Genomic DNA, 26,101 nt, shown 5'->3' with positions numbered 1-26,101 from the left:
TGAGTCCATTCACATAAATCTTGGGCTGACTTTATTATCATAGGAAAGGGGATGGTTCTGGGTGAGAAAAAAGTCCCTCTCCTCTGGTTGGTTAGGGCTGCCTTTCGAACAAAAGCCTCTATTGGTTTGCAAGGATTCCTGTTATGGAAAGGCAGCCTGAGTTGTTGAAGGGGCCACTGAAGTCATCAGATAAAAGTTAGTGGGTGACCGATTTGACTGTGCCAATGAGATCCCGGCGGTAAAGCCCTCTGCACAGTGCCTGGCCCATAGCAGGTGCTCCAGCAATGTCTGCTCTTTTCCTCCTTCCCTTCTCCCCGAGAGCAAGTTTCCCAGCTGCCTCTGACCCGTCTCGCTTCTTCTCCAGGGGGATTTGACCAACCTCGTTCATGGGAGCCATTGCTCTAAATACCGACTGACGAGAATCCCAGGAACCAACGCTTTTGTCGGGATAGTCAATGAGACTTGCGATTCTCTGGCGTTCTGTGCCTGCAGCATGGTGGACAGGCTCTGTCTGAACTGTCACAGGTAAACAGGGATGAGAATCCCCCGAGCTTCCCTCGAGAAAAGGGGGCTCTTCTTTTTCCTTTCTTTACAAAAATAAATAAGCTGATGCCAGGCATTTTTTGAGCAGACCTTGAACTGTTGTGGGCAGAATTGGCAGCATCTGGGAGGATGCTGGAGGAGAGACATGCACTGGCTTGCTGCAGTGGCTTTTGTTTGGAGGAGGATGTTTTAACTTACTATGTATTTAAAGAGAAATCGTGTGGTATCGTGGCTAGGAGGCTGGTCTTGGAGTCAGCAAAATGTGGGTTCAAGGCCAGCCTCTGATACCTACCAGCTGGGTAGCCCTAGGGAGAGTCAGTTAACCTCTCTAACCCCTAGGCTTCACTCCCAAAGTAGCAGCGCCTGATGCCTGCCTTTCCCAGCCCTCTTTCATCCTCGTGCCTTCCCTCAGTTAATTCTCTCCAGTTTATCCTTGCATGTACATAATTATTTACCTGTTGTCCCCCCATCGCCACTGGGAGCTCCTGGAGAACAGGGACTGGCTGTTACTTGCTTTGCATAAAGTAGAAGCTTAATAAATGCTCCTGATGAACTGATCCCGATCAGTAGAGGGGGGGCTTCTACGCCACGCTTTCCGTTCAGATGAAATCACCGATCCGCTCCGTAGATCTACCCACCCCAACTTCGAATATTTGAAACCATCCAATCTTTCTACTCTTTTAGCTCTCTTTATAATTGTTTATCTTCTAACTTTTAAGAGCATCTTTTCACTCTCTTTATAATTTATCTTGGAATTAACGCTTTTTCCCCTGTGTAAAATGATCTAAAGTTTCTTGCTGACACTCTGCGTGTGTTCACTTGCATTTTTGTTTTCAAGAATGGAACAAAACGAATGCGAGTGTCCTTGCGAATGCCCTCTGGAGGTCAACGAATGCACTGGCAACCTCACCAATGCAGAGAACAGGTGACGATGAAGCGGACAGCTTGTGGGTTTGGTGGCTTTGGGGAGAGATCCAGCCAGGACTAGAACCAGAGCCTTGGCTCTTTCCTTCTTATCACCTCGTGTCCACGGCACCAAGTCATCCTCACTCTGGGAGGCAGACGGTACCAATATGTCCACCCTCCTTCTATAGATGAAGAAACCAGAAATCAGAGACGTTCAGGAACATTCCCACCATTGCACAGCTACTGGAATTTGAACTCACCTCCCATCCTCAAATCCCGTATTTTGTCAGCAGGCACAGAACCCACTTTATGTACAGCTCCCATTGCTAGAAATTCAGCCAAAGCCGGGGAGGTTGGGAGCTGGTCAAGTGAGAGGAATGGGGCGCTTTGTGAGCGGCCGTGTTTTCCCCAAACAGAAATCCAAGTTGTGAGGTCCACCAGGAGCCGGTGACGTACACAGCAATTGACCCGGGCTTGCAAGATGCCCTGCACCAGTGCGTCAACAGCAGGTGCAGCCAGAGGATGGAAAGTGGGTGAGTGGCCGTCCTGCTGGCTCTGGGGCATTCCAGACCCGCTGAGCTGGAGCCTGTCTAAGGGACGTGTCCTAGTAATGCCCAGCAGGCCCCTTGGTCAGCCCCTCCCCCACTTACGTGCGTACACGCGTACGCACACGCATAAGCTGTCTCCTTCCAGTGTTCTGGAGGAATGTGGCCGAGCGAGAATTAGACACTGAATTAGAAATGAGAAATGTCCAAGATCCGCTGAGAGTAGCGGCTGCCTGGGGCCGGGATTACCTAACGTTTCTGGTTCTCCTCTGTCAGGTGTTTGTGCCTTTTCTAGAATAATTATTCCTGGGGCCCCCGAGATCCTCTGCTCCAACCGTCTCATTTCACAGATAAGGAAAACTGAAATTAAATAGCTTGTATAAGCTCGCCTAGGCAGAATTGGAATCCAAGTCATTAAACTCGAGAAGAGGGTAAAGGAACAAGAATTAAGCGCCAGCGACTGTGCTAAGTGCTTTATAGATAGTATATAATTGAACCCTCCCAATGACCCTATGAAGGAGATCCCTATTTTATAACCGAGGAAACTAAGGCAAATAGAAGGCAAGCAACTTCCACGGGGCCACCCAGCTCATAAGTGTCTGGAGCCAGATTGGAACTCAGGTCTTTTGGCTTCCAGGCTCAGCACTCTGGGCACTGTGGTGCCACCCAAGGGCCCGTGCCTTGCCCAGTATACCAAGCCATTCTTATCCATAGGTATAGAGTGAAAATAAAAGGGGGGGGCAGCTGGGTAGCTCAGATGATTAAGAACCAGACCTAGAGATTGGGAGGTCCTGGGTTCAAATCCAGCCTCAGACACTTCCCAGCTGGGTGACCCTGGGCAAGTCACTTGACCCCCCATTGTCCATCCTTACCACTCTTCCACCTAGGAGCCAAAACACGGAAGTTAAGGGTTTAAAAATGTAAAAAATAAAAAAATAAAAGAGGGAAAAAAGAAGAGAAAGTCTGATCATCGTTTAACTTTTTTTTTTTAACCCTTACTTTCTGTCTTAGAATCAATACTGCAAAAGAACTGTAAGGGCTAAGCCATGGGGGTTAAATGACTTGCCCAAGGTCACAGAGCTAGAAAGCGTCAGAAGCCAAATTTGAACTATTCCCCCTTCCCAAGTATTTAGACTGTCATTGTTCAGTCATTTTAGGCCTGTGAGAGTCTTCAGGACCCCCTTTGGGGTTTTCTTTGGCAAAGATACTGGCATGGTTGGGCATTCTCTTCTCCAGCCAGCTTATTTTACAGTTGAGGAAACTGAGGCAAATAGGATTAGGTGATTTGCCCAGGGTCTGAGGCCAGATTTAAACTGGTCTTCCTACTCCAGACCCAGGGCACCCCCTAGAACTGTGATGGAGAACCTGAAAACATCGACTCTCCGTGCACGGTCCGAGGAGTCCTTAGGAGCCTCTCGGGGCACCTGCAAGACCCCAGCTATTTCCATAGTGAAACAAAGATAGGATTTGCCTGTTAAAGTGCTCCTCCCCCTCCCGGGGGCACACCTGGGGCAGACGGGCTTCTTCGTGTTCTTCGAGCAGAGCGACGGGGGGCAGCCACAGACAGGCGAGTCCAGCCCTCTTTCATCCATTTGTTCTTCTCAATACGTTCGTTTTCTGTTTTGTTGTAGAAAATACAGTTACGGTGACAAAATGTTATTCATGTTGACAAGTAATCGGTTTCTCGTTGTTCTTCCTAAATGAATGAGTAGATATGTTTAAGATGATCAGCTTTCCTTTCTGATGTGATAAATATCAATCGATGAGTATAACCAAAAGCTCTTGGGGGTCTTCAGTCATTTTTTTCCCAACACAATTAATATTGTGTGCCGGTTCCAAGGCAGAACTAGTTAGGTCTAGGCAATGGAGGTTAGGTGACTTGCCCAGGGTCACCCCACTAGGAAATGTCGGAGGTCAGATTGGAACCCAGGCCCTCCTGTCTCTAGATCTGATTCTCAGTCCAGTGAGCCCCCCCGCTGCCCTCTTTCCATTATTTTGAAGAGCGTGGGGGGTCCTGACACCAGAAGGCTTGGCTCTTGCTGCTCTAGAGACAGAAGGGCTCCTAGAGGCCGTCTCACCTGCCCTCACTTCAGAGATGGAGCCAAGGTCACTCAGAGAGGAGTCAGGACTTGGGATGAGTGGCAGAGACAGGATTTGAATCCGAGTCCTCTGAGTGCCGACACAACATAAAGCAGCCGCTGCCGGTGCCTCGCCCCAGAGTCCGGGCAGCGAGGGCGCTCGAGGCCCTTCCAGAGAGCTCAGAACTCTCCTTCGACCTCTCCAATCGGGTGCCCGTGTCCAGCAGAGCCGGGGGAACCCTGGGGGGAGGGACCCCGATGGGCAGAGGCTGGCGTGGGGCCGGGGGGTCGTCTCAGACAGTCACGGAGGGACTCTTCGGTTCTGTCAGGGACTGCTTCGGCGTGCTGGACTGCGAGTGGTGCATGGTGGACAGCGACGGCAAGACGCACCTGGACAAGGCGTACTGCGCGCCCCAGAAGGAGTGCTTCGGCGGGATCGTGGGCGCCAAGAGCCCTTACGTGGACGACATGGGAGTGATAGGTAAGGCCGAGGCTCAGATGAGGAAGGTGAAGTCCCTACAAGGCAAGTGTTGCCCAAGATACCCAACGTCCACACCAATAGTAAGCATCAAAAGTAGAATTTGAACTCAAAGTCTTCTGACTCCAGAGTCCATGCTCTTTCCACTGGATTTTGTTTTCAGTTATAAATTGGATTTAGTGATCCCTGAAGTCATTCAGTCAATCAATGAGCATTAAGTGCCTACTATGTGCCAGGCCCTGTACTAAACCCTAATCGATAATTCTAGAGAGAGCTACCATGTTGCAAAGGCAATAGATTTTGTTGTGCCTAACTCCGGAGGGCAGACCTGGAGGGAAGTTAAAGGTGGCCAGTTTTAGCTCCATAGAGGGAAGAATATCCTAAGAATTACAGCTCTCTGAAAAATGGAAAGGGCTTCTTTGTGAGGTCAATGGGGCCTCTCCTCCAGGGGATTGTTAGGCAAACCCTAGATGGCCATTTGTTGGGGATGTGAAGGATTCGAGCTTATGGCTCACGGGCTCATAGACCCAGACGTAGGAGGGATTTCCAGGACTACCGAGTCACACCTGTACCTGTGCCAGATGGACTTGGTGGGTCACATCCCCCTTGGGCAGTCTGAGGAATTGTGTTTTTAAAGGCGTCAAATAAATGCACAAAATTACAGAGGAGGCCAAGAACACTGAAATACAGTTAACAAGGTATTTGTGGACCCCCTGCTATAAGCAATCCCTTCTAGGATGTTCCTCTTTAAAATCTCTTATGGCAGGGACCTCATTGGCCCCAAGTCGTTGTCTTTTACTTTGAGAAAACTCTCATTGTTGAAACGTCGGCATCCAGCCTCTACGTGCCTATCAGCATCATCTCCACATTGATTTCAAGTTCTGTCCTCTAGAGCCCGCCAAGGGCACTTCTAATCCCGCTCTGCATCATACTCCTTCAAGCACATGAAAACAGCCATCGTGATGCCCGAGCTCTTCTCTCCTTCGGGTTACATGTCTCTCCGTTTTCCCCGTCCAGTCTTCATGTGGCAGGTCCTGGAGGACCATTGCCTTCATGGCTGCCCTCCTGGACACTCCCCAGCTTGTTGAGATTTTCCCAAATGCGAAAACAGCATTGCAGAAGGTCTGACCAAGTCAGAGGAGAGAAGGGCCGTGGCCTCCCTAGTCCTGAGCCCAGAGCTCCTCCTGGCACAGCCTAAGATCATACCCACTTCCCCTGGCCATCACCTCGCACCCTTAGCCCCTATTCATCAATCAGCCGCCCATCATGTAATCACAGTCTAACCTATGACAGTGGTAGGCTTGGTGCTGACCCCTTTGGTCTACAATCTGCTCGTCGTAGTCCAGGACAAGAAAAGACCTGAAGCCTTTTCAAAGCTGCTCTCTAGGCACTCTGGGGAGTTAAATTTTGGGCCCCAAGGATAAGACTTTACATTGATCTCTCTTAAACTAAGCTAGATTGGGCCACCTGCTCGATAGATTCTAGACCGTTTGCCAGCCCTCCTGGTTCAGTCTTCAGGCAAAGCTGATGTTCAGCCGTTGAATTACGTCCATTCAGCCCCCCCCCCCCCCCCCCAGCCTCCCGTTCTGTTCTACTTCCCCTTGTTGCCCCGGGGTACAGGCTGGGCTCCCCACAAGAGGGTCCTGCAGTTTAGGTTGGGAGCCTCCAGAGAAGACAAAGCAAACCTCCTGCATGGCGGTGAGAGGAGCCATCTGGGACGCCTCCCCTTCCTTCTCTCTCCTGCTCCTTCCCTCCATGGTACACCATTGACCTGGCTTTTGCTTGCTTGTTTGTCTACCAAAGGCGATGAAGTGATCACCCTGAACATGGTCAAGAGTGCCCCGGTGGGGCCCGTGGCTGGGGGGATCATGGGATGCATCATGGTGCTCGTCCTGGCCGTCTACGCCTATCGCCACCAGATTCACCGCCGGAGCCATCAGCACATGTCTCCTCTGGCTGCCCAGGGTAAGGCCCCCACCTGCCCGCCCCGTCCCCCAGATCGCCCTCTAGCCCGGCCCCACAAAAGCTGTCATCAACTCCCTCGATTGTTCCCGAGCCGGGCTTAAGCCTGTAATGACTGTCTGTGAGTCGAAGCAGCCAGAAAATAGCAGTATCCGAGCCGCGGGGCCAGTTTTCTAGACAGAAGCCAGGCAGGACTTTCTCTTTGCGTCCTCTCCCGATTCCCCTCGAGGGGGAGCCCAGGAGCCTTTGCTGCGAGCTCTCTTTGGCTGTCCAGAGGCTCCCCAGCATCCTGTAGAGCCACGATCGGCCCCTGCCCGGGCTCGTCCGGGATCTCCAATCTCCCTCCTCGCTCCTGGGCTGCTGCTCCGCCAGGTTGCTGACGAGGGCCCCTGGGCGTCACGGTTCCCCTCATTGGGTGCCTGCTGCTGGTCGTCTTCTTCCAAGCGCGCCTCTGTGGCATCCGCGTGAGGAGCCCCTTCCAGCCTGACTTTGCTCCTGCCCTCGGGCAGCCCCAGGGTGGCCAGAAAAGGGGACTGACTGCTTGGTCACTTTTCTTCTGGTCAGCCCTTGAGGGAACCCCAGGGAAGAGAGAGAGTTTACTTCATGTGTCGGAGGACCCCAGACTTAGAATCAGAAGGAACCTGAGAAACCAGAAAGTCCCAAAGCTTCACTTTTCAGTTAAAGAAACTGAGGCTCGGCGGATTGCAAGCCAGGCCGAGAGAGAGAGAGAGATGAAGTTCTGGGTTCAAATCTGGGCTCAGATAGTTCCAAGTTGTGTGACCCTGAGCAAGTCACTGAACCCCCATTGCCTAGCCCTTACTGCACTTCTGCCTTAGAAGCAATACTTAATGCTGATTCCAAGAGGGAAGGGAAGGGTTTTTTTTTTTTAAGTTTATGATCTGGGGCGGGGAGTGTAGGATATATTTTAAATTATAGACAAAGGGGGCACCTAAGTGACTCAATGGATTGAGAACCAAGCCAAGAGATAGGAGTCCTGGGTTCAAATCTGGCCTCAGACACTTCCTAGTTGTGTGACCCTGAGCAAGTCACTGAACCCCCCTTTGCCTAGCCCAGACTGCTCTTCTGCCTCGGAACAAGTACGCAGTATTGGTTCTAAGGCAGAAGGTTAAGGGTTTTAATTCTTTGTATTACAAAGCCATTTAGGTAAGTAGCTCAGGGAGTCAGGAGAGGCCTCTTCAGGAGAGGGCGCCGGAGCTGAGCCTTGAAGGGGTCTCAGGATTTCAAGAGGCAAAAGTGAGGAAGGAAACCTTTCCAGGCATCGTAACTCATCCAGGGTTTGTGCCTAATCACAGAAAAGAAGGAACAGAATCAGAGTTTCCCCCAAACGGATGGAATCATCCACCAAAAACCAAACGAGCTTCGGGATAGCGAAGCGACGAGGATCGCCTGGTTTGACATTATCTGGATTTTTTTTATCTCTAAAAATGGGATTCTCTGAAGACATCCTCCAGCCAGAGTCCAGGGACTCTCGGCCCAATCCAGAGTGTCCTTGTCAAGGGTCTGCCACGTCCAGCACTCTGGGCAAATGGGCGGAAAGCTCCGTCCTTTCCACTGCCTTCGCCCCCTTCCTGGATAGACCTCTGGAACTCGGCCGACGTCCAGTGGGTCTCTCCTCCCCTCCGCCCCAGAGGCCTCGACAACGGCCTCACCCTCTGCCCAGAGTTCTTCCTCCCATCCTGCAAAGCGCGGCCGTCCCGAAGAGCCCTAAAGCAAGTGGCTCATCGAACGAGATCGCTCGGCCCAGACTCTTCTCTCTCTGTTGCTCCACAGAAATGTCCGTGCGGATGTCCAACCTGGAGAATGACCGAGACGAGAGAGACGACGACAGCCACGAAGACAGAGGCATCAGTAAGTGTGCGCGCCGGGCTGCCCGCGGGACGGGACGCCCAGCCAGGGCTCCGAGGCCCCCTCCAGGCCTTTGGCCTCGTCTTCCCATGGAAGACGCCCAGATTGAGGGTTTATCTCAGGGCTCTTGTTTCTCTCTAAGTCAAGGCCAAGTGAGTGACACGTAATCTGGACCAAAAAAAATAGTTGTTTTTTAAACTCTCACCTTCTGTCTTGGAATCAATACTGTGTTTTGTTCCAAGGCAGAAGAGCAGTAAGGGCTGGGCAATGGGGGTCAAGTGACTTGTCCAGGGTCACCCAGCTGGGAAGTGTCTGAGGCCAGATTTGAACCCAGGACCTCCCATCTCTAAACCTGGCTCTCCATCCACTGAGCTACCCAGCTGCCCCCTCTACTGGGTTTTACATGTGTCACTGATCAGGACCTATTGCCATCAAAAAATATATTATTTTTAACCAAATGAGTTTCATTTATTGTATGAAGTAGTAAGTTCTCTGGATATGGAGTTCCAAGGCTCATATTCAGAACCTATCATCTGCCCCTGCATGACCCTTAGCAAGGCTGCCCCTCCCTGGGCTCCATTCTCTGCCTGTCCAACAAAGGAATTTGGTTCGATTCCTCCAAGCCCCTGACATTGGCTCTGGAGTTGGAGAACTCGAATTCACATCCTGCCTCTGACACCAGCTTAAGCACATGAGAAAAACCACCAAACTTCCCTGGACCTCCTTAGCTGGAAAATAGAGGAATCAGATCAGTTGGCCTCAGTGGGACTTTCCTCTTCTCCATTTATGATCCATGAGCAATATGGACAGGCAGCTAGGTGGCGCCATGGGCAGACCCTGGGCCTGGAGTCTGAAGGACCTGAATTTAAATCCTGCCTTAGATGCTCCCTAACTCTGTGACCCTGAGCAAACCCCTTAAGCTCTGTTTTCCTCAGTTTCCTCATTTGTAAAGATACATAGATAGATAGATAGATGGATAGATGGATAGATGATAAATAGCTAGATAATAGATAGACAGATAGATAGACAGACAGACAGATAGATAGATAGATAGATAGATAGATAGATAGATAGATGGATGGATAGATGGATGGATAGATAGACAGACAGACAGATATATGGAAATGGATAGATGGATGTATGGATAGACAGATGGATGAATGGATGGTTAGACAGAGATAGATGTATGGATAGACAGAGATAGACAGACAGACTGAGAGAGACAGAGAGAGATAGACAGAGACAGAGATAATTTTTTAAAAGGTTGGTAATAGCACCTACCTTCCAAGGTTGTGAAGATCAATTATGATTTTTGTATTTGCAATCCTTAAAGCTCTATACAAATTCTAGTTATTTTTCATCTCATTTACTAGCTATAAGACCTTGGGTAAGTCACTTCCTCTCTAGACTCCATTTCCTTAACTATAAAAAAGGAGTTCAGAACTAGGTGAATCTCTCAGGTCCCTTCCATTTCTAACACCCATATTCCTAAGCGTGGAGAAGAAAGTTTGAGGCAATTTGAGATTGTGGAAAGAGCACTGGATTTGGAGTCTGGAAACTCGGGTTCAAATTCTAGCTCTTGCACTTACTACCGCGGAGGCATTGGCCCTGGGTCTTATTTTCCTTGTTGACAAACTGGATAGGTTGAGCTAGATGACTGGGGGGGGGGGAGGGATTGTAGCACTAAATCTACATCCCTAAATCCGGCAGCCCGTCGGGCTTCAAGTTTGATTCCTGCTTAAAAAGGCTTCTCCCACCTCCCTTTGCCGTAATCTAGAAGTTGTCTCCTGCTTCTTCCCATAGTCCTTAGCATTTGCTCACCTTCCTTTAAAAGCATAGATTGCCCAGCATGTGAATGAGCCCAGTGGGGGAATAAATCGATGTGGTATCATAAAGAATTAGCACAGGAGTAAAAATGAATTGTTCTTGTCTTTCCCAGTCAGCAACACTCGATTTATAGCAGCAGTCATCGAACGACACGCACACAGCCCAGAACGGAGACGTCGGTACTGGGGCCGATCTGGGACAGAGAGTGACCACGGTAAGGATCCCAAATCTCTGTGACAGGATGACTGCAGCTGGGGCTCTTGGTATGTCTCCACAGCGATCCCTGAAATAGCCAGAAATCAATTCTTCTGTTTTTAAGCCCTACCTTCTGTCTTAAATCAATACTGTGTCCTGTTCCAAGGCAGAAGAGCGATAAGGGCTAGGCCATGGGGGTTTAGAGGCTTGCCCAGAGTCACACAGCTGGGAAGTGTCTGAGGCCAGACTTGAACCCAGGACCTCTCTAGGTATGGCTTTCAGTCCACTCAATCCACCTCGCTGAGCCCACAGATTTACTCTCAACACTCTCAGCAACCCAAAGGAATTATGCTTTTTAATAGTCCAAAGGATACCCTCAGGAGGCTGGTGTATTCTAAGGTCAATCAACAAGCATTTCTCATTAAGCAGAATACCGGTGCCAAGGGCTGCCAATCAAAGGAAGGCAAAAATAGCCCCTGCTCTCTTGGGGCTCCCATTCTGGTTGTCCTTCGAGCTCGGGGTGTCCACACTGAACCGCCATTCAGGAGAGGAACGTGAGATTGGGGTCCAGATTGCCGATTGCCAGAGCTGAGTCATGCCTCAGACACTGGGTGACCACTCGCTGGACTCTAGACAAAACGAAGTCATTTGCTTCTCGATTTGTCCTGTGATCCTGCGGCCCCCAGCCAGACGCGGCCCACCCCCGGCATTGTTCATCAGCCCAAACACGCAGATTCCTTTGCTCTGTAAACAGTTATTAAGCTCGATGCTGCCTGGGGCCAGTCCGGTCCCGTCAAGGCTCCCCACCCAGAGCCGGGAGCTGGGATTAGACCTGGGGCTCATCTTCGCTCTGCCTGTTCTGCGGGGTCTGCAACGATCCCGTCCAATCAAACGAGTGTTTGTCTATGTGCCGAGCCCTGTGCTAGCACTGGGGAGGAATGGGAGGACGTGCTGGCCGTCTGAAGAGTTACAAATGGAAGATTTCAATTCAGGGTAAAGGAAAGCTTCTTCTCCTTAGAGTCCTCACCAAAGCAAGTTTGGTTTACTTGGAATTCATCAGTTCTCTTTTACCAAAAATGTTCCAGGGGAGCCTGAATAAATATTTGAAGAGCTGGGGAGCTCAGGGAATGGAGACAGGAGGTCCTGGGTTCAAATCTGGCCTCACACACTTCCTAGCTGGGTGACCTTGGGCAAGTCGCTTAACCCCACTGCCTCGCCATGACCACTCTTCTGCCTTGGAACAAGGCACATTACTGATTCTGGGATGGAATGTAAGGGTTCAGAAAAGGCCAGAACCATTCCTCTGATCCAAGCCTTTCATCTTTAGTGACTTGCCTAAGGCCACACAGTAGCAAAGCCACATTCAGTTGTATCCTGCTTCTTCTCTTAAATCTGCTTTTCCCCCTTCCCCACTGGCTTGTGTCCTGAGGAGGGCCGATTCTCCTGATTAGTCCTGACAATAGCCAGCCTTTCCATCCCTCTTATGGATGGCCGTCTCCTTTGGTCTGCCTTCTGTCACTTTTAAAGCTACTTCAGACTGTCTGATTTGGATTTGTATTTCCACGTGAATTTCTCTTCAAGCCCAAGGCCTGATGGGCCCTGAAAGGCCCACTTTTTGGCTACCTTGAATAAAAAAGCAAAGAGAACCACACCCTTCGATTCCCACCACTGAGGCATTTTCCGTACTCTCGAAAAGTCCTTTCCGCCGTTGCTCAGAGAGAGAATTGGCTGCTTTGTCTCTGGGTGGGCACGTGCGTGCGGCCCCCAAACCCTTCTGCTCAGCCATCTGCCAGGGCTTCCGTGGTGCAGCCCCGAGAAGAAGCTGATGGATGCTAACTGGAGATGCAGAAGCCATATTCATGGCTTGTCACTGCTTGAAACCTAGAAGGGGATTTTTTTTCCTTTTTGCAATATTTAAAAACGTGTCAGGAACTTGGAAATTGAATCCTTTGATCAGCGAGGCCATTTTCTCTTCAAACATTCCTTAGAATGCCAAAAAGGATGAATCTTTAAACAGGGGGAGCCAGCTTCTATTCTCTGGAATAGCTGATTGCTTTGCTAGTGGCTGCTGGCTTTCCATCACCCGTCAGCATGGAGTTACTCTCCTGGCAATAAAGACTCTGAGTTATGCAGGCCTCTGCCCTCCAGTTACTTTTCTTAGCCTGACCTGAATTCTGTAGACTTTTCTTTGAAAATGTTCATCTCACTTCACTGGTTTCTTTTAAAATAACTCACTTGAAAATCCAGTTCAGTTCCACAAGCATGTGTAGATTCTGAAATCAGAATTGTCCAGCCCTTGGAGGCAGCTGGGTAGCTCAGTGGATGGAGAGCCAGGCCTAGAGATGGGAGGTCCTGGGTTCAAATCTGGCCTCAGACCCTTCCCAGCTGTGTGACCCTGGGCAAGTCACTTGACCCCCATTGCCCACCCTTACCACTCTTTTGCCTTGGAGCCAATACACAGTACTGACTCCAAGACAGAAGGTGAGGGTTTAAAAAAAAAAATTGTCCAGCCCTCACCTCTCTCTTGACCTCTAGTCTTCCATCTCCAACTGCCTGTTGGATATTTCAAACTGGATGTCCTGTTGACATCTTCAACTCAACCCTGCTAAAACTGACCTCGTTATCTACACCAACCCCCAAAAAGAAAAAAAAAATCCTGGCTTCTTCCTGCCTTTCCTGTTGCTGTTGGGGGTACCAGCGTCCCGCAAGGATTCCGGCTTAGATGTTTTCTTTAATTCTTCACTCTCCTCACCCTCTGTCTTCACTCAGTTGTCGAGTCCCGGCACTCCTGCCTTCAGAACCCGTCTCAGACATGCCCCCTTCTTTCCCCTGATGCCCTGGTTTAAGTGCCTGTCGCCCCCTGCCTGAACCAGCCAGCCTTCTGATTGGCTCCCCCTCCCTCAAATCTGGCCCTCCTCCACTCCATCGTCCATTCAGCTCTCAAACTGATCTTTCTCAAGCCCAAGGCTGATCTCATCCCCTCTCTAGGCAGGAAACTCCAGTGAACCTCCCTCATCATCTCCTCCAGGATCAAAGATAAGATCCCCTTTTGTGCCTTCCTAGCCCTTTCCAACCCAGCCTCTGCGATTCAGTGATGGGAGCCTCCTTGCTATTCCTCTTACCTTCCATTTTGGAATCAGTATTGTTTATTGTTTCCAAGGCAGAAGACTGGTAAGGGATAGGCAGTGGGGGCTAAGTGACTTGCCCAAGGTCACACAGCTAAGAAGTGTCTGAGGGCAGATTTGAACCCAGGACCTGAGGTCTCCCAATCCACTGAGCCACCCAGCTGCAGCCGACTCTCCACCTTCTTATTTTTGAGACTCTCTCACTCTTCCCAAAACTCCTTCTCTCCCAGAGGCCACCTTGTGCTAGGAGTCTCCCAGGCTCCCTGAATCTTGCCTTCCTACAGCGACCGTCCTCAGTGATCCTTTCTGTATCTTGTAGATACACTGTTGTTTGCATGCCGCCTTCCCCACTGGCCTGGGAGCCTCTCGAGAGCAGAGAATTGTCTGCTTTTCTTTGTCTTCCCAGCCCTTCGCACATAGTAGGTGCTTAATAAATGGCTGTTGATTGACTGAGTTCTGTGAGCACAAAGATGAAAAAAAACAGTCTCTACCCCCACCGTGTTCACATTTTTCTGGGAAAAACATGTACATCCCCTTGGATCTTAGATCTAGACCTGGAAGGACCACAGAGCATTAGTCCAGCCTCTTTGCTTTTCGGATTAGGAAACTGAGGCTGAAGGAGGGTGTAGTTTGTCTGAGGTTACACACTGTGTTAGGGGCAGAATTCAGCTACTGGGACTCAGTGGTTAGCCTTCTTGCCATAAATCAGTTCAAAAATAATGTGAAGAGTTTGGGTGGGTGACCCCAAGGAGGAGCATCAGGGAAGGCCTCTTATATTGAGGTCCCTGAAGGGAGCTGGGAATTCCAGGAGGGAGAAGAAAGGAGGAGAAAGCCTCACAAACATGGGGTTACAGCATTGCAAGGGGGGATAGATGGCTATGATGTCTGAGTGTGGGGAGAAGCGAGGCAGTTCAGCAGATAGAGTAACAGACCTGGAATCAGGAAGACCTGAGTTCAAATCCAGTCTCAGACATGTACTCGCTGTGTGACCCTAGACAAGTCACTTTACTCAGTTTGCCTCGGTTTCCTTAACTGTCCAATGAACTGGAGAAGGAAATGGCAAACTGCTCCATTATCTTTGCCAAGAAAATCCCAAATGGGGCCACAAAGAGTTGCGCATGACTAACATGACAGAACAATAATAACTACAAAAATGGGGGAATAGAAGGTGGGCTGGATTGATTGAAATGTAAAAGAAGTACCCAAAGGAGAGAAAAAGGAGATCCCTCCAGAAAGAAAGAGTGAAGCCAGATTATCACGGGTTTCATTGCCAAAAGGAGTTTATATTTTTGCCATACACCCTAGCCCAGTAGTTCCCAAACTTTTTTGGCCTGCCGTCCCCTTTCCAGAAAAAATATTACTTAGCTCCCTGGAAATTAATTTTTTTTTAAATTTTAATAGCAATTAATAGGAAAGATAAATGCACTTGTGGCCATCACCACCTTCCTGGATCGCTGCAGCACCCACCAGGGGGCGATGGCGCCCACTTTTTTTGGGAATCACCGTTCTAGAGTCATGAAAGGGGATCGACATGGTCAGGCCTGTGCTTGAGGGTGTCCCTTTGGTAACTATGTGGAGCATGAGTTGAAAAAGGGGAACCCTGGAGGCAGGCAGGGAGACCAGTGAGGAAGCTCTCACAGCAAAAGAAGCGAGGAGGAACGGAGTCCTGAGTCATAGCAGTGTTCCAGTGAATGGAGAAAAGAAAGCGAAGAGGGGTGTCCTGAAGGTGGAATCAATAATCCACTCATGGGATGTGGGGGTGAGTGGGAGTGCAGGCTGGGCCGTTGAGAGAAGCGTGCTAGCCTGGGCAAAAATCAGGACATCCCAAGAAGTGGATGCAGGGGGAAGAGGCGTTCCAGGTTGGCCATGCCACATTTCGGATGTCCCCGGGACATCCAAGGGGAATTATCTCACAGGCAGTTGGTGATGCAGGGCCAGAGCTCAGGAGAGAGATGAAAGCTGGACTAGTCAGTGAAAAAGAGAGGTAGGAGACAAAAGCGTTTTTGTTCCCTTTAAAATTCTCAGGGAGCTTTTGGTATGTTTTCCTACCTATCCATGGACAGTAGAGTAGCTGCTGCAGCATCCCCTTCTGGGCAGCCCAAGAGAACCACGATGGCAGGCATTTAGAGAGCACTTGAAGGTTAGCCTCCTGGGCCCATGCGATGTTTTAAGATCAGTGCTTTTATGGTCCCCATTTTACCGATGAAGGAAATCGAGGCAGATAGAAGGAGCACACCTTGTCCGTGTTTGAAGCATAATTTGAACTCCAGCCTTCCCAATCCCGAGCCCCAGACCCTGTTTCCTGCAGCACCCAGTTGCCTCGGCAAGAAGGTCTCTGCTCCAAAAGCCCTCACCCTGCCACATGGCTCCGAATACTGGGTAAAGCAGAAGCCCCTTTAGGGCAGGGACACTCCCCTTTGGGTTTCTTTCCTTTGCACCAGGAACCCACCAACGAGTCAGTGTTCCTGAAGCTCCGACTGTGCCAGGCCCTGCTTACGCCTCTCCGGGCCGGCTCTCCACCCGCCTCACGTCCTCTCGTTTCTCTTGCAGGGTACAGCACCATGAGTCCCCAAGAGGACAGCGAAAATCCTCCCGGCAACAACGACCCCTTATCGGCCGGGGTCGACGTCGGCAACCACGACGAGGACCTGGACCTGGACACCCCCCCGCAGACGGCGGCCCTGCTGAGCCACAAGTTCCACCACTACCGGCTGCACCACCCGACCCTCCACCACAACCACCACTTACAGGCAGCCGTGACAGTACACACTGTGGACGCAGAGTGCTGACGACCCCCTCCTGGCCCTGGAGAGGAGACCACCGAAGGGAACGGGGCAGGGGTGGGCTCGGAGGTGGGCTCTGCGGCTTGGAGATGTGTGTGAAGAGGCGGCGAGGATCTGGGTCCTGCCAGGCGCTCGAACTCTTTTCCTGCTTGTTGTAGAATGCTGAAGAACAACCAGTTACGTTAGGGTGAATGTCCGGCCGGCTGGGAAATAAAGTCTGATGAATGGACCTGCCATAGCAGGAACAAAGGGGGAGGGAAGGCAGAACTCCAAACGCAGGGAGGAAACTTTAAAGCCCCGGTCAAGCCGGGGGCCGGGGACGGGCAGCTTTCCTTAAGCGGAAGAGCAGAAATGCAGGAGAGCCAGGACCCAGGAAGGCAACGTCTCCAGCTACCAGTACGATCCTCTGGGTGGCTTGCTGGTTCGCTTGTTTTTCCCAGTGTTTCACTTGGTTTCTCAAAGATCCATCGAGCCGGCAGTCACTGTAGGGGACCCGCGAGGACAAGGTCGACACGAGCATCTCAAAATTTCTAAGCAAAGGATTATTTTTCTACTATTTATTGAATTTACAAACATTCATGAACTTGGGGGGTGGGGGTGGGCGCGGGAGCAGGAGGAGAAGGCTTGGGAACAATCATCCTCCGGTAGAATGGCCGGTTTGGGGGACAGTGAACGGTTCTTGCACCAGGGAATTCTCTCGCTCCCTTGGCTGCGGCGCTCCCACCGGCCCCCTCTGCAAAATGGGAGAATGAAGAAATCCCTCGGACTCGTTTACACGCATATTCTTTATCGCAGCGTTTTGCAGGAGCGGCCATCGCGGGTTCTTTCTGGGGGTTGGATGGGCACAGGCAGGGGGCAAAGGAAGCACCGTCCAGGGGGGCCGCAGTCTTCTCTTTGGAGCTCTCCAGCCTCCGCTTCTCCCCAGCTGGCTGAGCACCACCCTGCGGGCCTCCCCAGCGAGGGGAACGAAGGCTTCGTCTCGTGGCTGACCGCCAGGCGCTCTACAAGTGAAAGCCACGTCCTGTTTGGACAGGGAGGCCATTGGCTCCACCGGCCGAGAGTTAAGCCGGGTGCTGTGTGATTGGGGTCCTTACAAGAGATCTCACTGGGAACCTTCATTAGAAGCTGCTGCCAGTTACCTGGAACCTGACACTGCTCTGAGAGCCATAAAGGGATCCCTCCGATCTGTCGGACACGACCTGGGACGTCACAATGGAACATTAACGGCCTCATAGCAGTGGCGGATTCCAAACTCACCTTTGGCGATGGAGCAACGTTGTCAAAGCAGTTGCACAGTTCATATGGAAAATCTCCATTTATATGTAGAGTTTTTGTTTGTTTTTGTTTTTTTTAAGTCACGGAATACTGTTTTCACGATAGGGTACTAAATACTGTCTAATGTAAAACGTGGTTCTTAAGGAGTACCGTCAGTAACTATATGTGTGCTATCCAGAAGCCCTTTATACTATGTATAAAATCGCAGTCTCTAGTGAAATAAACTGTATATAAAGTCGGGTTTAGTAGATTACTCTTGACTCAATGGTGTGATTTGTTCATTTGGCCCCCAGGATGTGGGTGCGAATTACATCAACTTTTTAAATCTACCATTTCACAAAGGAGATCCGGTGGTGTTGCCCTCGGATCAGTTTGGGGACTTCCGATTCTGAAATAACAACTAGTCTCCAGAGTACAGCGAGATGAAATTCTAAAACATATGTTAGAAATATATATCGGGGCAGCTGGGTAGCTCAGTGGATGGAGAGCCAGGCCTAGAGACAGGAGGTCCTAGGTTCAAATCTGGCCTCAGACACTTCCCAGCTGGGTGACCCTGGGCAAGTCACTTGACCCCCATTGCCTACCCTTACCACTCTTCCACCTATAAGTCAATACACAGAAGTTAAGGGTTTAAAATTTAAAAAAGAAAAAGAAATATATATCCGGGGCCAGCTGGGTGGCTCAGTGGATGGAGAGTCAGGCCTAGAGACGAGAGGTCCTGGGTTCCAATCTGACCTCAGACACTTCCCAGCTGGGTGACCCTGGGCAAGTCACTTGACCCCCATTGCCCACCTTTACCACTCTTCTACCTAGGAGTCAATACACAGAAGTTAAGGGTTAAAAAAAAAAAAGAATAAAAAAAAAGAAATGTATAGCCCTTGCTTCTCTGGCCCAGCTAATTCATTACCATTTAAATAAAAGCCGGGTCTTTTTTCTGGCCGGGTGCCCTCATCCCAGCCCCTCAATTCCATTCCATAGTCTTTCCTTTGAAACCCTCACCTTCTGTCTTAGAATCAATGCAGTATATTGATTCTAAGGCAGAAGAGTGGTCAGGGCTAGGCCATTGGGGTCAAGTGACTGGTCCAGGGTGAAGTAGGCAGGAAGTATGAAGTCAGATTTGAACCCAGGACCTCCGTTCTCTAGGTCTGCCTCTCCATCCACTGAGCCACCCAGCTGCCCAGCATATTCTTTTTTAAAGTTGGGCTCCTCGTGGAACTAGAGAACATTTCCCCAAGGACAAGGCTCTTTGGTTTTCCAAAGAAAAGAATCCCTGACATGGAGGCATTCCAAGCAGATCCCAAGACTAGCCCAGAAAGCAATTTATAGCTGTTGAGGTAAGAGTCACCTGTTTCTCGCTTCGGAGGGAAGGGATTCGAATGTTTATGCCATATGCTCGGTGCCTGTGAATCACGGCGCAGCCCGGGGAAATGCGATGGAAGCAAACTGGAGCCGAGGACAAATAGTGGCTCGCCTGCCGCCCGGGAAATGGAGGTGGGTGGGCTACGGGAGAAGAGTAAGGAGAGCAGATGGGCAGCCCAACTGTTGTCCTGGCACCTGAGGATGTCTTTAAGGCCCGAAGGAAGATACTAAGGATGGCGGCTACCCTCCATCTTCCTCATGCAAGATGTAGGAAGGAGAGGCCAGAATCTCCCAGGACGGGAAGCCACGGCTTGGTGGTGCCCTTCTAGACAGCCCCGCCGTCACGGAGGTCAGCAAACAACTGATGCACACTCGGCCAAGAAGAACACATGGAATCGCTTTCCTAAGAGGTAGACTATGAAGGAACTGCAAAATCTTCCACTTTTCCTATACTACTGCTACAGGCAGGAGAATGGGTAAAAAATCAGTCGAATCGCATTTATTAAACACTTTTGTGTGCAAGACTGTGCTCAGGCCTAAAGACGGGAGGTCCTGGGTTTAAATCCAGCCTCAGACACTTCCCAGCTGTGTGACCCTGGGCAAGTCACTTGACCCCCATTACCACTCTTCTGCCTTGGAGCCAATACACAGTATTGACTCCAAGATGGAAGGTGAGGGTTTATAATAATAATAATAATAATAATAATAATGTCAATTAATTGGATGGAAATCAATCCTAACAAGTTATTTTAAAATCAACTGAAAAGATGACTCAACACCTTTTATAATCAAGGAAATGTGAATGAAAACAGATATGAGGTACTACTAGACACCCAACAAATTGACCAAAAAAAATTTTAAGATGTATGAATTTTTAAAATTAATATCCAATGACTACTATATTTTATAAAGTTTTATTAATAATAACCTAACATAAAAAATACTAGAGTGAAAAGGTACTAAACTAACTTCAGCCACACTTGTAAAGAAGAGAGAGAAGAGGGAGGAGCTACAGAACTTATAAAACAATAATGTGACCACGCAAACATGGAGGTGCAAGAGAGAGTAAAGGGAATTTGGGGAAATACTAAGGGACTTCTGAGGAATGAAGTCCAAGGTTCAAAATCTCCATTTATACAGATGAAATTCCATGTTGGCGCAGCTGTGGAAAAGCAGACACACTATTATGTTGCTGGCAGAATTGTAAAGTGAAGCAATCCTTTTGGAGCCCAATGTGGCAACATATTAGAAAAATAACAGAAACTGATACTACCCTTTGACTCTGATTCTCCCTGCTAGGACTAATGTAATGAAAAGAATGAATGAAAAGGTATTTGTTACATTCATTGCATATAACAATAGGTTATAATTTAGAAGAAATTCCTCTACAAACATTTTTGTATCTGAATGCTGGGAACAACCTAGAGTTCAGTGATGGCAAAACTTTTGGAGACCGAATGCCCAAACCGCACCTTCACACCACATGTGAGTCTCTCCCTTACCCCAGACAGGGGAGGGAGGACGTGCTCCCATTGGGCTGCTGAATAGAGGGGCAGGTGATGTGAAAAATGTCCTCAGGCGTGCACAGGGAAGGGAGCAGCCCCCTTGGGCACACGTGCCATTGGTTTGCCTACATGGCTATAGATCCAGTCATAGGGAAATATTTATATAAAGATGAATAACAATGTAAACTATTGCTTTAATTCTGCTGGAAATTACTAGGGAGATGGATTATGAACTCAACCAGTGATCACAAAGAAGCTTTATCCATAATAGGTCATGCTAGGCTAACCTTTCTTTTTTAGATAGGGTTCTAAGATGAATGCTGAAGTTACAGTTTACCTACATTTTAGCAAAGGATTTGATAACAATATTTCCACTATTGTGAGAAACAGGGAAAGGTATATATTAGATGATAAGTAGATTCATAACTGGTTCAATGACCGCCTCTAAAGTTTAATCATTAACTGTTCAAAATCAACTTTGATTCACACTTAGCCCTGGACTAATTAATGTTTTTATAAACCACCTGAAGGATAGTGTAGATGGCCTGCATCTGACATAAACCTGGGAAAGATAACGGACACACAAGATGACTCAGAAAGTTCTGGACAGGTTAGATCAAGGATCAGTTAGCTTCTTTTTGTAAAGGGCCAAAGACTTGGGTCTTTGGAGCTTGGCAGACCAAAAAGGAAAACCAAGGATAATGTGCAGATACTTACCAATATAACTGGAGAGAAAACATTTTGATAATCTTGATTGATGAAATTTGAAATATAATAATAGAGTATAATTTTATGATAGTGATCTATCTACCAGTAAGAAAAATGAAACTTTTGAGGACGACAACATTTTATGTCATCAGCATTCAAAGTTATTGCTCCTGATCTTCAACATGAAATGTAAATATTCATAGGTTAATGCTGGTCTGTCATGAGATTGTACATATTTTACGTTGAAAATGTCTTCACACAGATAGGTCCTGCCAGTGCTGCTATTGGTCCACAAGCATGTTTAACTGAGCATATTCATCGCTTGGGCAAAGCATTGACAAGAATTCTATTATCTGGCGTCTGCCCACCAACTGGTGGATGAGATCAGTGAGCCCAAGTTCTCTTGATATTTGCCTTTTAGCAGATCAATCATCTCAACTGAAGGTTAGGCAGAAGGTTAAATGAAGAGTTAAATGAATTTCGAAATCTGAGAATTCCTCAATCGAAGAGTTAAATGAATTTCGAAATCTGAGAATTCCTTTTGCACTTGCGTTGAGATCCCCAAAACATCGCTGGAATTCGTTTGGGCTTGGAAAAATGTATCCACTCCGATTTGTGTGCGAATGGATGGAGATCTTCTTTAACCCTTGACATGGGAAATTTCAAAAGACGCTGAATATTCATCGTGATTCAAACAGCGTTAGCTGGCCATTGAACTGACTTTACAGGTAGTACGAGTCTGCATGTCAGTAGTGTCTGGCTTTGTCATTTGGGATTGAATTTATTCGGAAACATTAGCGAATCTGCTAATTTCCAAAGGACGAGGAAGGTTCTCACTTAGACACATTTCAACCTCAGGCCTGAGCTCAAGAAATTGAAATACAACTTTTTCTCTCTCTTTCTCTTCTTCTGATGGCATGATGAGTGTTCGCTGGTAATGAAAATAAAATCGGATGTCCTGGAACCCCGACACGTGGCACACCACACGTTGTCGAGTGGTAAGTGGGATTCGTGGTCCATCTAGCAGCAGTGGGAGGGTACGAGGGCACCACGGACGTTCTGTCCTAGCTCCTCCATGGTGCCATTATGGCATGAAAGCAGCCGTGGACAACACATCAACAAGGGAGCGTGGCTGGGTTCCAGTGAATTCTTACTTAGGATTGCTGAAATCTGGATTTCACATCAGTTTCCCAAGTCACAGAATATTCTTCTTTTGATAGTTTCCAACCATTTGAAAATACAAAAAACCACTCTCAGCTCACGGACCGTACAATAACAGGCTGCAGCTAAGGCTAGATTTGACCTGAAAGCTAGTGAGCTGGAGTCTGCCCACCAACTGGTGGATGAGATCAGTGAGCCCAAGAAATTGAATTTAATAGAGATTGAGCCAAAAATAAATCAGTTCATATATTTTCTTTTTTTTCTTGCTCCCCCCACCCCCCTTGGATCAAGACAAATATGTAAATTTGTTTTTCATATTTTTTTAATTTAATTTTTTTATCTCCACATTATTCATTCTTGTAAGCGAACAATCCCATAAAACCAAACTCCAAAACATATACCCAAACAAACAAGTGTCTATACATATTGGTAAGGAGGTTTCTTTTATTCTTTTTTTTTTTTAAACCCTCACCTTCCGTCTTGGAATCAATATTGTGTATTGGCTTCTAGGCAGAAGAGCTGTAAGGGTGGGCAATGGGGATCGAGTGACTTGCCCAGGGTCACACAGCTGGGAAGTGTCTGAGGCCAGGTTTGAACCTAGGACCTCCCGTCTCTAGGCCTGGCTCTCCATCCACTGAGCTACCCAGCTGTCCCTGGTTTCTTTTATTCTTGCCTTCATATTGGGTGGGGGAGAGGAAAGGAGAGAATTGGAACAGAAAATAAAATTGAATTTTTAAAAATCATCTCCCTGCTAGACAGTGCATACAGAATCCACGTGGATTGGACTAGCTAATCTCTGGGCTCTCTCCCAACGGAGGTTTTCTGAGTCTAAGAAAATAAGAACTCCCAAGAAATATGGAAAGACCAAGAAAATGCTGCAAAGCTAGGAAAGCAAGGCTAAAAGAGCATATACATCCAGCAGAACGATATACCAAAGCAAAACAAAAATCTTGGAGAAATGCAAAAAGGCAGACTGGAAGGAGAAGTAACAGGAAGAAGTCAGCTGACCTGGCTGCGAGTCCCGGCTCTGCTGTTTACCAGCTTTGGGACTCTTGGCATGGAGCGTCCCCCTTCTGGGCCACAGTCTCTTCCTCTGCAAGATGTGAAGGCTGAACCAAATGTGGGCTTCTTTCTTTGCAGCTCTCCCAGACTCCGAGTCTGTTCTGGCTATTAGCTTAGTCAATAATCCTGATTATGTGGTTGGTTGGGGGGAGCGAAGATTGCTTTTCATTGCTTTTGTAGACGCTACTATTTGACTTGAGAGGAAATAAAAGAAAATTCTCTTGTTAGGGCTTCACCCTACAGAAAAAAGCAGATGAGGGGACAGTTAGGTGACTCAGTGGATGGAGAGCCAGGCCTAAACATCAGAGATCCTGGGTTCAAATCTAGCCCCAGACACTTCCTAGTTGTGTGCCCCTGGGCCAGTCACTTAACCCCCATGGCCTAGCTCTTAGCATTCTTCTGCCTTGGAGCCAATACATAGGACTGGATCTAAGATGGAACGTCGGGGTTTTATTTCAGAAAAAGAAAAAGAAAACAGATGATGTTTAACCAGTTTGGGCTCTAGAAGTCTCTCCTCTCCTTCCACCTTTGCACCAATCGACTTGCAAAGGAAAGCAGCGAAGGCCAAATGACTTGTGGCTTAAAGGGAATGCGAGCTCCCTGCTCCCTGCGTGCGGGGTTCTTCTTACCTCCCACTTGTTGAACGGCGGCTTCCCCTGCTGGGGTCTGGAAGATTTATGACAGCATTTGCTATCCCTCTCCAGGGTCATCTGAGGCCCTTAACCTTCCCAGCCCCTTGGACAGGAAGAACTAAGTCATTCCTGTGTCATTCTTTGCACTAGAAAGGGAAACTCGGTCTCCTTTGCCAAAAGAAAGGCCGAGCCAGGACTAGTCTTTGAAAGGAATCCCATCCATCATTCTATCTGTTTATCGGCCTTGCGAGCGGAATCCGGTAAGCGGGGCTTCATCCGCAGATTTTCCTCAAGGGCTCCTTTTGTACGTGTTTGCATTTGGGGCTCAGGAGCCAACTTGGGTTACGGGTTAGACCTCAGTCGATGTGTTTCTTGGAGTAGTTCTTGAGATTTAATGGGGCAGCTTCGTGTTATAGTGGCGGGTGACTGAGGAATGTGGTATTAAAAAAAAAACAAAACAACAAAAAACCACCCTGGGAGGTCACTTAAACCCATTTCCCTGAGCCAGTGTCTTTCTGTAATAATTGCTTGTGAAAGGCATGTGCCTGGGAAAATAATCCTAACCACCCAGCCGGAGGCTCCCCAGCCCTGTCCTTCTGGGGGCTGTTTCTGAACTGCGTCAATAAGGACTTTCCTGGCAGGCAGACAATCCTGCATTCAGAAATATAGACAGTCAGTACATCCTGGCTACATTGTTAGCTCAGGAGGGGCACCAATTAGACGGCAATGAATCGGTGCCACTCGAGCACGCAAACCTGCAGTGACGCGGATGGAGGGCTGCCGTCTTCTGACCCTTCTTCCCCAGTTATCCTGGGCAGGCACGCCTCCTTTGCTGGCACTGCGCAGACTCGCCATTTTTTACAAACTGAAGGGTCTTGGCGAGCCTGCTAGGAGCGAGTCTGTGAGAGCTATTTTCCCAACAGCCTGCGCTCACGTCATGTCTCCGCGTCACGTCTTGGTCGTTCTCACGACGTTCCGAACATCTTCGTTATTATCGCATCTGTGATGGTCATCTGGAATCGGGGATCATTTGTCTTGCTGTTGTCCTTGTTCAGAGTGTCATGAACCGCACCCATATGAGAGAGCCAACCTGAAATAAAAACTGTTATCTGTGTTCTGACTGCCCCACCGGGCAGCCCGCCTCTGATTGCCCATCTCCCTCCCTCCCTTTCGCTCTATCTATTCCCTAAGATACAACGATATCAAAACTGAGCCGATTAATAAACGTGTTCGATGAAAGGAAGAGTCGATCATTGTGGCAAACTTGATTGTTGTCCTATTGTTTTAAACCCTTACCTTTTGGTCTGAGAATCAGTGCTGTGTACTGGTTCTGTAAGAGGGAAATAGGTTTAAAGCATTTTGGAAGCCTAGACAGACAGGAAGGAGCTGAGATTCCAACTGGAACACCGTGGACTCTCTCAAAAAGGCAGTTGGGGTTTGTTTTTTTGTTTTTAAACCCTTAACTTCTGTGTATTGGCTCCTAGGTGGAAGAGTGGTAAGGGTGGGCCATGGGGGTCAAGTGACTTGCCCAGGGTCACACAGCTGGGAAGTGTCTGAGGCCAGATTTGAACCCAGGACCTCTCGTCTCTAGGCCTGACTTTCAATCCACTGAGCTACCCAGCTGCCCCCATAAGCATAACTTTTATGTGCACCAGGAAACCCCAAAAGTCATGTGACTCATTTTATTGTGCTATTTGCTTTATTTTGTCGATCTGTCACTGAACCCACAATATCTCTGAAGTATTCCCAGATACAGCTCATCTGTATGTATCTGTTTGCATGTTGGGAGCTCCTTGAGGGCAGGGACTGTCTTTTGTTGCCTTTGGTTTCCCCAATGCTTAGCATAGTGCCTGGCACACAGTAGACACCTACTAGATATTTATCATCTGATTGAGTGATCCTGTGGACTTCCTCATCCTTAACTCTCCTCCTACCTCTGATTCATTGTCTCCTGTTTCTTCTCTCTTTAGATGATCCGATCCTTTTAAAGTAAGGATTCTTTAAGACTATTGATTAGCAATTCAGCAGAAGATTAGTAAAGAAAAAAGGTGCACCTGACACATTTTCCTCATGTCCCAGAATCCCAGGCAA

The 26,101-nt window shown here is 48.5% G+C and overlaps 1 protein-coding gene across 1 annotated transcript; it reads left to right on the top strand.

The window, feature by feature from the left end:
- The first annotated feature begins 8,308 nt into the window (after positions 1–8,308).
- CACHD1 (cache domain containing 1) lies at positions 8,309–16,812 on the top strand. The gene is made up of 3 exons (XM_044676693.1): positions 8,309–8,381; positions 10,318–10,419; positions 16,076–16,812. The coding sequence occupies exons 1-3, from the start codon at positions 8,318–8,320 to the stop codon at positions 16,312–16,314; spliced, it is 405 nt and encodes a 134-aa protein (XP_044532628.1). The 5' UTR covers positions 8,309–8,317; the 3' UTR covers positions 16,315–16,812.
- Positions 16,813–26,101: the final 9,289 nt, after the last annotated feature.

The sequence above is a fragment of the Gracilinanus agilis genome, chromosome 4, assembly GCF_016433145.1.
Source record: "Gracilinanus agilis isolate LMUSP501 chromosome 4, AgileGrace, whole genome shotgun sequence".
Classification (NCBI taxonomy): Eukaryota; Metazoa; Chordata; class Mammalia; order Didelphimorphia; family Didelphidae; genus Gracilinanus; species Gracilinanus agilis.
This window is presented reverse-complemented; position numbering and strand designations above follow the sequence as displayed.

Coding starts and splice junctions, on each gene's coding strand:
- CACHD1 (XM_044676693.1), top strand. CDS start 8,318: ATGTCCAACCTGGAGAATGACCGAGACGAGAGAGACGACGACAGCCAC. Junction 8,382..10,317: donor CCACGAAGACAGAGGCATCA/GTAAGTGTGCGC, acceptor TGTCTTTCCCAG/TCAGCAACACTCGATTTATA. Junction 10,420..16,075: donor TGGGACAGAGAGTGACCACG/GTAAGGATCCCA, acceptor TTTCTCTTGCAG/GGTACAGCACCATGAGTCCC.